The sequence below is a fragment of the Artemia sp. Qi Xiang Cuo genome, chromosome 2 (genome assembly GCF_049724085.1).
Source record: "Artemia sp. Qi Xiang Cuo chromosome 2, ASM4972408v1, whole genome shotgun sequence".
NCBI classification, from domain to species: Eukaryota; Metazoa; Arthropoda; class Branchiopoda; order Anostraca; family Artemiidae; genus Artemia; species Artemia sp. Qi Xiang Cuo.
In genome coordinates this window covers 69,072,825-69,087,672 of record NC_142795.1, presented here as the reverse complement: position 1 = coordinate 69,087,672, position 14,848 = coordinate 69,072,825, and the positions used below count along the sequence as shown (strand labels likewise).

The window sequence follows — 14,848 nt, the reverse complement described above, 5'->3', positions numbered from 1 at the left end:
ATGAGGGGGGTGAATCATTGTTTAGGTGGGGGTAGGGTAGATTCCTAAAAAAATACATTTTAATGGACAAATAGCTTACTCTTCACGAGGCTTCAGATAAATGTTGAAAGAGGTTGGGGGACTAGGAATTAATTAAATTGTTTCGTTATACAGCAAAAATGTTACATTCCCATTTCTACCAGCACAGAGGTGGATAGTAAGGCAGGTTATCATCAGCCCCGCCAGGGTCAAGTCATCCTCAAAGACATTTATTATATTTTTCGTCTGTGCTGAACAAAATGGCTATCTCAGAATTTTGATCTGCAACTTTGGGGAAAAAAGGGGCGTAGAAGGCTGGTTAGTTGCCCTTCCAATCAAATGAGCCCTGTCTCGATCTTCTAAGATCGCTGGTTCGATTCAATCACCCCTGGGGGAAAAATAAGAGCTTGAAACCTCTGCAGTAGAATTTTCACGTGTTCTAAATCTGACAGTGTGATTTTTATTAAGATCACTTAATGTTTTGGGGGTTTTCCCCCTTTTTTCAAGAAATAAGACGTTTAATTTATCGTTCAGACGTCTATTAATTTTTCATATAGACGTCATATTAATTTTATAATTAATAAAACGTTTCATTTCTACATTCATCAAATATTTTTATTTGTGTATCAGTCTTTGAAATCCGAATTTCAAACTGAGCATTGAATTGAGCCAAAATATGATTTTAATAATACGATTTATTCCCTTTGGTAACAAAATAAACGGAAATTCATTTTACTTATATTCCTTTAAAGTAAAAAAGTAAAAGTACTCTCTCCCAATAAAAAAAAGTACCCTCGTAAACTGCATTGTTTTATACTAGTTCATTTGAAAATATTCCGTTTCATACCACCATGCACATTAAGTCTTACTAGTTGCCTATTTCATATCCATTTTTGCTGGTTAAACATCATATTTTGTGTATTTAACAAAAAGTTTCCCTATCAGAGGCAACGCTGTAGCGTTGCCTATAGTAAAGGCCATCCGGCTCCAATGTTTTTTTTTTTTTTTTTTTTTTTTTTTTTTTTTTTTTCCAGAGGTGCTTCATGCGGAAGGGATCGTCGTAGAAACTTCAAAGGGGGCTCATTCGATTGGAAATTGAGGGTCTAGTGCCCTTTTTAATAGTCGAAAATGATTGGAGGGCAACTCGCCGCCCCCACGCCCATCATTCCCCAAAATACATCCAATGAAAATTTTGAGATAGCCATTTTGTTCAGCGTAGTCATTTCCAGATAGAAAACATGTTTTTGAGAAGGACCCTCTCCCAAAACCCTCAGGGCACGGGTTTTAAGTTATGCCCTGGGGGCATATAAGGTTTTTATAGAAGGCGTTCTCGTAGAAACTTCAAAAAAGGCTCATTCGATTGGAAATTCAAAGCGCTAGTGCGCTTTTTAATAGTCGAAAGTGATTTGAGGGCAACTAGCCCCTCCTCATGCCCACCTTTCTCCTAAACACATCAAATAAAAATGATGAGATTGCAATTTTATAAAACGTAGTTTTTAATTCCGGAAAAAATGTCTTTGAGGATGAAAACTCCCCCACAGCCCTCAGGGCAAGGGTTGTAAGCTATGCCCTGGGGTATATAAAGTTTTGTATAGACAACACTGTCGTAGAAACTTAAGAGAGGGCTCATTCGATCTGAAATTTAAATGGCTAGTTCCCTTTTTAATAGTGGAAAGTGATTCTAAGGCAACTGACACCACTTCCACGCTCACCATTTCCCCAAACACATCCAATCAAAATTTTGGTATAGCTATTTTGTTCAACGTAGTTGAAAGTTCTGGAAATTATATTTTTGAGCAGGACACTCCCCCCACAGTCTTCAGGGCAAGGGCCTAGTTTTGCCCTTGGTGTATATATGGTTCTTATGGAAGGAATGCTCTTATAAACTTCAGAGAGGGCTCATTTGATTGTAAATGGAAAGCTCTAGTTCACTTTTTAAGGGTCAAAAGATATTGGAGAGTAACCAGCTCCCCCCCCCCTAAACCCTTTTTTCCCAAATACATCCAATAAAAATTTCAAGATAATTATTTTGTAAAAAATAGTTCAAAGATCATATAAAAAAATTTCGGTGTTGACACAACCCACCAGGGCCCGGGGGCAGGCGTTGTAATTTATGCCCTGGGAGCATATATGGATCTTATGGAAGGGATGCTCGTATTAACATCAAAGAGGGATCATTTGATTGGAAACTGAAAGTTCTAGTTTACTTTTTAAGAGTCAAAAGAGATTGGAGGGCAACTAGCCGTCCCCCCCTCCCCGCCCTTTTTTCCTCAAACCCATCCGATAAGATGGCTTTTTTTAAAAAATAGTTCAAAGACCATATAACGAAAACTCAGGGGGTCATAACAGCCCCCAGGGCACGAGGGAAGGTGTTGTAACTTATGCCCTTGGGGAATATATGGTTCTTATTGAAGGGATGCTCGTAAAAAATTCAGAGATGGCTCATTTGATTGGAAATTGAAAGTTCTAGTTAAGTTTTTTCGATTCAAAAGAGATTGGAGGGCAACTAGCTCTTCCAAGCCCATTTTTCCCCAAATGCATCCAATAAAAATTTTGAAATAGGCATTAAGTTGACAATTTCTCAAAAGTCAGATAACAAAAACTCAGGTGCCCCGGGGCAGGCGTTGTAAGTTATGCCATTGGGCATATATTGTTCGTATGAAAGGGATGCTCGTATAAACTTCAGAGAGGGTTCATTTGATTGAATATTGAAAGTTTGAGCTCACTTTTTAATAGTCATAAGAAATCCGAAGGTAGCTATCCCCCAACCCATCTGATGAAAATTTTGAGATATACATCTTGTTAAAAATAGTTCAAAGGTCGGATAAGCAAAAATCCGGTGTCAATGGAACCCTCCAGGGTACAGGGGAAGGCGTTCTAAGTTATGCCCTAAGGGCATGTATGGTTCTTATGAAAGGGATGCTCGTATAAACTTCATAGAGGGCTCATTTGATTGGAAATTGAAAGTTCTAGTTCCCTTTCTAAGAGTCAAGAGAGTTAAACTAGCCCCCCCCCCCACGCTTTTTCCCCCAAACCCATCCCCTACAAATTTTGTGATAGCCAGTCTTTTGGAAATTGTTCAAAAATTAGATAACAAAACACCCCCCAGAGCCCGGGGGATAGGTGTTGTAAGTGTTGTCCTGGGGGCGTTTATGGTTCTTATGAAAGGGATGCTCGTATAAACTTCAGAGGGGGCTCATTTGATTGGAAATTGAAAATACTAGTTCAATTTTGAAGAGTCAAAAGATATCTGAGGGCAACTAGCCCCCCCCCCCACACACCCTTTTTTCCCCAAGCCTATCTGATAAAATTTTTGTAATAGCTTTTTCATTAAAAATAGTTCAAAGGTCAGATAAGAAAAATTCCTGTGTCGACGGAACCCGCCAGGGCCCGGAGGCAGGTGTTATGAGTAATGCTCTAGGGGCATATATAGTTCTTATGGAAGGGATGCTCGTACAAACTTTGGAGAGGGCTTATTTGATTTGTAATTAAAAGTACTTGTTCACTTTTTAAGAGTCAAATTAGATCCGAGGGCAACTAGCCCCCCCCCCCCCTCCTCCACGCCCTAAATGCATCCGATATAAATTTTGAGATAACAATTTTGTTAAAAATAGTTCAAACATCAGATAATAAACTCCCAGGTAGACACAAACCCATTTTTTCACTTTGGTATTGTTACTTTCATATTAGATTTGATACTTTGCTGAATATTTGATTTTTTTTTTAAGCTTGATTCTGAAATAAGGAATTTTTAAAAACCTGAAATTTTTTGCAATCAAAAACTAACAAAAATTAATTAAAAAAGACTTTCCGAAAAATAAGTTTTTAAAAGAAAAGTAAAGGCCATTTTAAACTTAAGATCAGCATGTAAAAATGCCTGCTAAAACTCAAATTCAAAACGAGCAAAAATTCCTATTTAAGAACAAATGAAAACCAAAACCAACAGAAATTAAATAAACAATCAATGCAAACAAACATACAATAGATATTGACGTAAATTAATAAATATATATTAAAACGAGTGAAACTTAAATTGAATATGCAAATCAAGCTTGAAAAGAACAAAAATCAGCCAAACGAGAGTTTGGATATGTCCTCTTTCTCTCACAGTAAAAGTCTAAAACCTACTGCGTCATTGGCGCTTTATTGAAAACTATATGCGTCTTGAACAGTATTGGGAAGTATAAACAACATCAATTTGAATATTTGATGAATAATGATATTAATTGTTGAAAGATCCATCAGTTTAAGAATTTATTTCACTGTAATTGTATTTTTATTTTCAATACTGAACTGGAAAAGAAAATATTTGTAATATAATCCGTTTTCAGTTAAGCGCCAATGACGCAGTAGGCTTTTGGTTTTTATTTATAGTTAGGAAAGGAGGCAGTATCCAAACACTTGTCTGTAGGGAAACCATATTCGTCTTTAAGGGGCGACCATACTTGAAGCGACCTTCCTATCTCTCCCATAGTAAGCGTTTTGAGTTTGTCTGACATTAATAGTTAAGGCAGTTAGGCGGTCTCAGTCTTTTCTAATAGAATAGAATCAGGTGAACATTTTGATTTAGCAAAATGCTAAAGCCGACACCTATTTTTCCTGAAATCCCAAAAAAACTCAAAAACCTATTTTGGGTTTGCCTGCAAGATCGCTGCAGTCAATATTGTCGTAATTGGTACTTAAAAATACGGCGAAAAATATTCTATTGAAGCAGTTGCAGCATATTTTTATAAAAAAACACTTGATGACTGCAGTTCCTTCGAATACTTTACATACCAACGTTTCAAATTGCTTATCACCCGACAAAGAGCCTAAAATACTTGGAATCAAACGGATGTGGGCGCATTAATTATGCTGAGGGGGTTAACGCTTCCTTTTGTTAAAAAAGGGGCTTCCTTTTGTTCAAAAGCGTAAGGAACCCCTGGAAGTCGCCCTCTTCGAGTTTGTTTACTCAAGTCTGTGTGAAATCTGATACCTTTGTGTTTGAGCCTTTTTGCCGACCAGGAAAAGGGCTCGAATCGGCCAAAATGGCTTTTGACTGGCGTCCCCCCTTAACAACTTTAAAAAGAGCTAATAAATTAAACTGAATATTTTATGTATAATAATATTAATTGCTGAAAGCTCATCAGTTCAAAATTTTACTATAATTTTAATGTTTATTTTCAATATTAAGTACAAAAGAAAACATTTGTCATAAAATTGGTTTTCAGTAAAGCGCCAATGACGCAGTAGGTTTTAGACTTTTACAGTGAGAGAAGGAGGATCTTCTAGTATTAATTTATATTTAATAATATTGAAAAAAAATATATTTATTTATGGATCCTGGGCTAGCTGCTACTTTCATATTATTGTTGGGTTATTTTATCTTTGCCGTCGTGTTTATCTTTATATTGTAGCGTTATTTGTTATTTTATCTTTGTCTAGGCCTAGTTTTTCGAGCTTGTCTCCCCATGGGCCTATGTCAATTATATACATGTATATTTTAATAATAAAATGATTGAACTTGAACTTCGGTTTTAAAACCAGGATTAGGGGTCAATTGATAAAATGAATATCATACAGAGTAATCATGTGAAAATTCTACCCCCTAAATATTACTCATCCTAACCTAGAAAGATTCTTGGATGCCAGACTCAATTTAAAAATATACTTCAATCGTGCCAAAAAATCTCTGACCCGGTCCGATGACAATTCATATATAAAGTAAATATATTTTGAGCACATAATGGGAGCTAAAGCTTCCCATCTACCACAAATCAGTTCATTTATCTAAATGGTTATCTTTTCTGGTTTCTGTCATGCTTCAAAAATTGAAATAAGTATCAGTAGTTTCTTTCTGCCATCCTGACAGAGTGAAATTCTGGATAACCCTGGTGTCAAGTGCTTCTATTACTTTTCACCGAATTCCGGTTGCAATTTTAAAAAATTAATGTTACATGATTCATTTTGAAAATTCTTAAGTCTTCCGATCCAGTTTTGGTATCGACTAATAAATATATAAATTCCTTTGTGTGTGTGTGTGTGGGGGAAGGGTTCTATTAAGGTAGGGCTTCTGCTCTTTTGAAAATCAGTGCTTAACAAATTTTATCCCAACAACTTATTTATCTTGTTAATTTTTTTATCTTTTTCGGAAACTCTTTATTCCGTAAAAGTTTAAAGGGTGACAAACACGGTCGACGCTTTCCAGTATTAGTGATCTGACAGTTGTTTTGTTCGTTTATATGTATGTCTCACTTGTTCGTGATTGAAAACTGAATAGATTTCATGAATCAAATTTTTTTTAAACCCATGCAATTTTTCTGTATATTAATTAAAAGAAATACTGTCTAAATAAACATTAAAAAAATAGAAAACAATACTAAACTTGTAACGAGAGGAAATAAGGTAATTTAATAACTCAATCTAAGAAACTAAAATGAATAATCAAGGTTGGGCACCATAAATAAGGTTGGAGCTACTACCCCTTCAAACCGCCGAAACACCACCGTAGAATGTTATCAGACTTTTCTTGAAAAAAAAATGTATCTAAAGGTTTTTCTTTTTTGATAATTTCATTGAAAAATTAAAAGTACTCAAACTTTCAGGAATTCTGTTTCTCCTATATCAATGTATTCGGAACAGTCAGTTTAGTTTCATTACTCAATATACATTAAGATTCTATTGATTTTTTCTTCCTTTCAAATATGTAGAAAATCAAATCCATTGGCAAACCATTTTTCAATTTGCCACTCCAAAATATTGCATTTTCCAACTTCACAGTTTGCTTCAATAACTGCATAATGGACATTGTATAAGTTTTATTTATAATAGGCACCAATTTTCATACTTTTGAATCAAATAAAATCAAAAGGAAAACAGTGACAAAGAAGATGTTTTACTTTTATAGTAGAACGAAATTGAAAGTCACAAATGTATCTATTCCAATATTTTTTTTCCTTTACGCTTGATTGGTATTTGGATTTATCTTTACATTATGACAAATAAGAAACATATTGTTTTAAATAGACATTGGCATTTTCAATGAAGCACAAATGACACCTTTTTTCTTTACTGGTTACTTGGTTCTTGGAGTTGTTGTTTAGCAACTCCTCATTTTATTTGACTAAGGTTGCAGTAGTCAGAAAACCATTTTAAAGAGCCTGGCAACTGTTAATAGAATCAAGTTTAGCTAAAGAAAGGGCAAACAACTTCAATCTTTGTACTTTTTTGCTTTTGACAGGCCTTGACAAATGAAATTTTTATCATGAAAATAATCAAACTCGAAACGCGTTGCTGACATGTCTGTTGAATTTCTTTGTTACATAACAAAAAATCAGTAGCTTTTAATCATTATAATCAATTTAATTTTTTTTTATTTTGTTATAGATTTAGCCTATTGACTTCAAGGATGAGGTGCTTTGATTGAAGGCAGTATGCTTCAGTCAAATTCTCCGTCTCAGCCCCCATCTGTGACTAAGATCAAACAGAAATTAGAACAGTTGGAAAAGGAGAAATATGTCACAAATTATGAAAGAGAGAAAGGAATACCTCCTCAGCTGTCTAAAAATGGTACATTGAAAACGAAAAGTGAAAATTGTTCCTTGGACGAAGCACATCAACTTGGATGCAATCAAGCTCCGTTTGATTCAGACAGTAACTCAATAGAGCAAGAGGCCATACTTTGTAACCATGAGGCTCAACCTGAATATGTTGAACTTAAAATCAAGAACTGGCTATTCAGTGATGATCAGGACACTCAAGAACCGTCAAATAGTGAGAAAGTTTCTGTGAATTCCTGTTCTTCTGAAGTTACAAATATTGCTGGCCATAGTAATAGCTATGTTCAATTGTGTCCTCCTCCACTGCCAACTTTACCGCCGCCACCACTGAAGCCCAAACGAACGTTCTTGCACGACGAGTTTGGAAGCTTGTCACAAGCCAGTACACCATGTTCTACGTTGTCAGTCCCTGAATCTGGTGATGATTGTGCACTCATAAGATTTTTTGGGCCAACTGTTAGTCATTATTTTGAAGATGAACTTGGAACAATTTTAAGGAATAATGGAGAAAATAGTGTAAGTAATGTTTACTCTAATGTTTTTATATTTGCTTTATTCATTGTTCTTGTAGGGTCTGCAATAAATTTGATTAGGTAAAAGAGGTTGCAGTGAAAGAAATAAGCGTTTTTGAGAAGTCACAAGTTTCCAAGCTGTGTTTGGGTGCGGTAAGATTGGTTCTCTAGACTCTTTTGGATTAATACCACCCTGCGGAAGTCCAGCAAGATCGTTGGAAGAGGCGAAACTTTCATGAAGAAAAAACCTTAAGTTATTTTGTACCTGAATTTTCCATAGGATACAGCAAAACAATCAGTAATTGGTGTTGTATCTCTTAGAAATCAGTGTTGGAATTCAAAGATTTCTGCATACAATCGCTATAACGAATGTACATTTTCTTAGCAATCAGCGCTCTAATTTCCAAGATTCTTATTTTCATCATTCTCGTAGCACAATAACACTTTTTGTTTACTGTTTTGTTTACTGTTACAAGTTTTTTGTTTACTGTTACAAGTTGGAAGTTTCACATATCTAAAATGTTTTCAAAGCTGTTTTGGAAATTCGATAACTAGCATCATTTGAATTTATCGTTTTAACACTATTTGCAGTGTGCAGATTCAAAAGCTTGTACATGCTAACAATTATCATGTCCCATTGATTTTTTTTTTAATTTAATAGAAATGTAAAATTTAATTGGACAAATGAAATTTCCCCATGATCTATCGTCATTTGTATCTAAGGTGTGTTTTGTCTGTTTTCTTTTGTAAGATTTTACCCCTCCCTATCCCCAGAAAATCACCCTAGAAGAGTGGAATGCGCGCTGGATTTAGAATCCTATCTCCGTCAGGACAGTGTTCAAGTCCCGGTTTCGCCAATCCTTTGGCTTGGGTGGGGGCCAGTTGTGTGAAGTGCAAGTCTAGGGAACTTACTGTAAAAAAAAAAAAAATTCTACGTAACATAAGAATTTCAGATGCCAAGTGAGGATGAAAAACGCCTGATCCTGCTGAAAGTACAAGTAAGCTGAAAGTACAAGTGTCGTCAAAAAGCTGCTCTTTATCTTTAAAGAGCATTTTTTGGGGATAAATTTTTTGGGGATTTTTTGGGGATATCTTTAGGCATATGTATTATGTTTCTCCTGTTTGTGTGCTCATGAAAAAATCTATGATGGGTTCTGGAAGGGTATCCCGCGTGGGAGGCAAGAATCTAATAAAAATAATAATAAAAATGGTATATTTCTCTCCATGGCTAGGGAAGGATTTAGGTAATAACGGTATTAAAAAGTGAAGTATTTTTAGACCAGTATCTATAGAGTATCCAAATTTTCGCTCACTTTCAATTATGAAAAATATAACACAACGCTTGCTAACTTTTTCATTATCAGGTAGGGGGCAATATTGATGTAGCTAGTGTAACTATAACCCAGTTTATCCAATCTATAATCTGTCTGATTTAAAATGCCAATCTGACGAGTCGATGCTTCTTCCCCATTAGCAAAGAAGCCAAAACCTTTTTGCAAAAATTCTTTCCCATGAAATAAATGAACTGTAGAGACACTTACGCTTACTTGTTCAAAAATACCGAGAAATCAAATTGCAAGTGAATTTATTTCCAGCAATAAAATTTCAAGCAAATGCTGGAAATCTTACGAGTTGAATCTTCTTCCTCAACAGCGTTTTCTGGGAGCCAAAAACGTCTATGTGAGTTTTCCTCATTATTTAAATGTCCTTTATAGGACTTACTACTTACAGCGTAAGTAGTATATAGGACTACCTACCTATAGCACTAAATAGGACTACCTACGAACTTACATCGTACTTTTGTACGCTGACTTGTACAAAAGTATTGAGAATATCCCGTAAGTTCGAAAGCTAAAGCTCTTGCCAGAGCTTGAAAGTTCTGGTTTAGAAGGAAAAAATAATCGCCTAGCTCATAACAGAGACACTAATTTCCTCCATGGGTACCGATAATAGTGATTGCGATGGGGAAAAAGTCCTCTACTGTGGGGCCGATTTACCTTTGTTTGATAACACATATGGCAATTACCTCTAAAGTAAGAGAGCTATTAACCTACTTTATTTTCTATTTTCAGGATGCTAATTTAAAAGAGGACGAAGAAGAGTCTGATTGGAGTGACTCAGTGGAATCTTTACCTGTAGATGAAAAGTAAGTTGAGCTGCAGGGTTGCCACCCTGACCTGGAAGAATTTACTGAATCGGAGAGAAAAAATTTACTAGATCGCATCGGTTTTTACTAAATGCTCCAAAAAAAATTTTTGCACCACCAAGCATCGATTTTTACTATACGAGGATAATCAATACGATTTTCACAATCTTTTTTCCTTTTTTCTTCTTTTTTTTTCTCTTATCCTCTTTTCTTTCGTTTTCATAGTATGCTCGAAAATTCCGGAAACCTACAAGTTCAAAAATTCTTTTTTTGGATATATATATATATATATATATATATATATATATATATATATATATATATATATATATGTACTAATACTACTAACAATTCATCGCAGCACCAATCCGCCTGAGGCCAACAGAGCTACGGACGCTCCTCCTCCACCCCAATCTATTCAAAGCCTCCCTTTTTACACCCGCCCACGAAGGTCCCATTTCCTTTAAATCTTTCTTTATGACGTCCTCCCATCCCAGATGGGGACGACCTACTTTCCGTTAGCCCTAGATGGTTGGCCAAAAAGAGCAATCTTCGGCAATCTGTCATCCTTCATCCGCACAGCATGCCCTAACCACCTCAACCTTTCTTTCATTATAGACCTAGAGAGTGGTATTGAACCAAATTTTTCGTATAGCCCACTGCTTGAAATACGGTCAGTCAGCCGGGAACCCAGAACAATCCTCAAACAATTTCTCTAAAAAACATCTAGCAAATTTTCATCCGCTTTTAGGAGCGCCCATGTTTTTGAGCCATATTTGACCACTATCATCACTGTAGCATCTAATATTCTAATTTTGGTTTGCAGACTTATCTTCCTATTCTTCCAGACTTTTTTTAAAACACCCTGAGCCTTGGCTATTCTATTTTTAACATCTTCACTGCTCCTACCATCTTTACTAATAATACTGCCAAGGTAAGTGAAGCTGCCCACCTGATCAATCTTTTCATTACCCAACGTCACCTTTTCATCTTCACTTATTCCTAGACTTAGTGACTTAGTCTTCCTAACATTAATTTTCAAACCAATATTAGCACCCTGAACTCGAAAAACCTCTAAAACTTCATTCATTTTACTCACACTTTCATCTAGGATGCTTAAATCATCAGCATAATCCAAGTCCAGGAGACTTTTTCCTCCCCATTTGATTCCGTGGTCTCCCATTGCCTTTCCTGTGCTCCTTAAAACAAAGTCCATCAAAATAATCCATATAAAGGGGGATTGAACACAACCCTGCTTAACTCCTGATTCAATACAAAACAAGCTGGTAACCATATGTCCTGCCTTGACTGCTAATATGTTATTCTCGCTTATAGTCCTAATCACTTTAATGTATTTGTCTGGTATACCATACAAGGATAGGACCTTTGCCAAAGCTCCTCCATCAACAGAGTCGAACGGTTTCTTATAATCTATAAAACTGAGGACTAAAGGGTTTTGAAAACTCAGGCACTTCTCAATTATTAACCTAAGAGTGAAAATTTGGTCAACACATCCTCTACCTTTTCTAAAACCGCACTGCTCTTCTCTTAAAACTGTTACATTTCTACTTACTTTTAATTTCTCTCAGCACGCTCCTTTTTCCTCAATAAAAATTTTCAAACTGAGGAGATTCATCTAATCACCTTGGGTGGTTGGCTTTTGTTTTGATTCCCGATCATCACAAATCCAAGTGTCATTATAGCTTCATTTTGAGTTGGTAAGATTTGATACACAGAAAGCTGATTTTGTCGACCTTTAGACGCCGGAAATGAAGTGTCTGTTTATGAAAATAGGTGACTGCTTGTCTGTCTCTGAGAAAGACAAGCAAAATTGTAAATTGTAAAACAGACAAACAAAAATTGCAAATTTTCATATGTTTACGATAATGTTTTTCCCTGAATTCATGGGAAAAAAAATTGTTTTCTTTAAGCCATTACTTTTTACTAGTTTTTGTTAGATTTCGGAAAATTTACTAGATCCTTTAAATTTGCTAGATTTTTTTTTTACTAGATCTAGCAAAATTCTACTGATGTTGGCAACCCTGTTGAGCTGACATTTTATTATGGAAAGATTTTCGGGGTAAGAACAACGACGAAATGATCTTAGGTTTTATCGCACAATTCTAGAATTTTATAAGAGATTTGTTGAGCCATAAGTTGACGGATAGTATACGTTTAAATAAATTCAACTCTGCCCCACCATACTGTGACGGATTAAAAGTGTACCTAGTAGGGTTATGTTGATCTGACATATTGCAGAAATTTGAAAGCATTTCAGTCTGTAATTTCTGCCTTATTTCCGTACGAGTGGTTGGCTAATGTCTAAGCTGTGGGATACCAGGAACTATAGGCCCGTTTTTTACTAAGATCTTGTTGATTTTTTGTCATTTTTCACTAAGATCTTGCATCTTTCTGCAAAGATTATCGTAAAAAATTACTATTAAAGAATTAATGCCAATGACGCAGTAGACTTTTAAAGTGAGAGAAGGAGGTCATACCCAAACTCTTGTTTGTGGTGATTTTGATTGTTTCAAGCTTAATTTGCATATTCAATTTAAGTTTCACTCGTTATAAGATTTATTTATTAATTTACATTAATATCTATTGTATGTTTGTTTGCATTGATTGTTTATTTAATTTCTGTTCATTTTAATTTTCATTTGTACTTCAATAGGAAAATATTTTTTTCGTCCTAAGCTTGATTTTCATATTCAATCTAAGCATTACTCGCTTTAAGATCTATTTATTCATTTATATCTTTTTTTTTTTATTCCAATATTCACGGCGCCAGGTACTTCAAAGTATCTGATATGCCGCTATTCATTTACCTCTTTCAATGGCCTCAAAAAATGTCCAAAAAATGGCCTCTTTCAATGGCCTCAAAAAGTTTTAAATGTCTATTGAACCTTCTTTTGAAGGTGTCGACAGAGGGATTTGCAGGGATAATATCCCCAGGAAGATCGTTCCAGATAGAAGTGCAACGCCGGATGAAGCTGTTCCTCAAGTACTCGGTTTTCGGCATATCCTCCTTTAGATAATTGGACCGAGCTGTGTGCCTTCTTGTCTGCCTTGTCGGCTGGACAAAGGGCGGCAAAATTCGAGAGAGCTCGTCTGAGGGAGGCGAATTCAAAATTACTTGTTGTATGATTTTGCTATGATTGTTTATTTAATTTCCGTTCGTTTTGGGTTTCATTTATTCTTTAATAGTAATTTCTGGTCGTTTTGAGTTTGAATTTTAAAAGGTATTTGTATTTGCTGAGCTTAAGTTTAAAATGGCCTTTACTTTTCTTTGAAAAACTGATTTTTTCGAAAAGTTTTTTTTTAATTAATCTTACAACAAAGATGAGTTAAAAAACGATAATCTTTGCAGAAAGATGCAAGATCTTAGCGCTAAAAAACGAGCCTATAATTCCTGGTATCCCACAGCTTAGACATTAGCCAACCACTCGTACGGAAATAAGGCAGAAATTACAGAGTTTTTTAAAGTTTTTAAAAATTCCTTTTTTCAAAATCAAAATAAAAAAAAAAAAAAAATAAAATATTAATCAAAGTATCAAAGCTGATATCAAAGTAACAATATCAAAGTGAAAAATGGGTTTGTGTCAACCTTGGAGTTTTTATTATCTGATGTTTGAACTATTTTAAAAAAAATTGCTATCTCAAAATTTTCATCGGATGGGTTTGGGAAAAAAGGGCGTGGGGAGACTAGATTAAGCTTCTGTCTCTTTTGACTCTTTAAAAGTGAACTAGAGCTTTCTATTTTCAATCAAATTTGCGCTCTCTGATGTTTATACGAGTATCCCTTCTACAAAAACCATATAAATCCCCAGAGTATAACTTACACGCCTGTCCCTCGGCCCTGGAGTTTCATTATCTGATGGTTGAACTATTTTTAATAAAAAGGTCACCTGAATTTTTTATCGGATGGGTTTATCAATCCGATAAGCCCGAAGGCGCGGAGGGCGGGAGGGGCTATTTGCCCTCCGATCTTTTTTACTCTGAGAAAATGAACTACAACTTTTAATCTCCATTCAAATGAACCCTCTCTGAAGTTTATACGAGCATACCTTCCATAAGAACCATATATGCCCCCAGAGCAATACTTACAACCCCTGCCCCGACCCTGGAGGGGGGGGGGGGTTTCGACACAGGAGTTTTTCTTATCTTACATTTGAAGTATTTTTAACGAAATTACCATATGTAAAGGAATTTTGTTATATGATCTTTGAACTATTTTTAACAAAATGGCTACCTCAAATTTTTTATCAGATGTATTTGGGGGAAAAGGGCTTGGGGGGCCAGTTGCCCTCTCTGAATTTTATGCGAGAATTCCTTTCATCAGACCACTTTATGCCCCCGGGCATAACTTACACTGTCTACCCCCAGGTCATGGGGGGTTGTGAAGAAAACTGAGTTTTTGTTATCTGACTTATGAGAATTTTTTAAATTATTGCCTATCTCAAAACTTTTATTGGATGTATTTGGGGAAAAGGGGCGTGAGGGGCTAGTCGCCCTCCAATATCTTTTGACTCGAAAAACTTAACTAGAACTTTCAATTTTCAATCAAATCGACCATTTGTGAATTTTTTATGATCATCTTTTCGCTAAGAACAATATACGCCCCCAGGGTATAA

At 35.5% G+C, this 14,848-nt stretch overlaps 1 protein-coding gene across 3 annotated transcripts in view; it reads left to right on the top strand.

The window, feature by feature from the left end:
* LOC148955545 (uncharacterized) overlaps positions 1–14,848 on the top strand; it is a 108,372-nt gene that overhangs the window by 24,249 nt on the left and 69,275 nt on the right. For all 3 annotated transcript variants that reach the window (XM_089108240.1, XM_089108241.1, XM_089108242.1), the window contains exons 2-3: positions 7,384–8,072; positions 10,141–10,214. In XM_089108240.1, coding sequence (XP_088964366.1) covers positions 7,431–8,072; positions 10,141–10,214 — 716 coding nt within the window. In that variant the 5' untranslated portion in view covers positions 7,384–7,430. The remainder of the gene's footprint in view (positions 1–7,383; positions 8,073–10,140; positions 10,215–14,848) is intronic.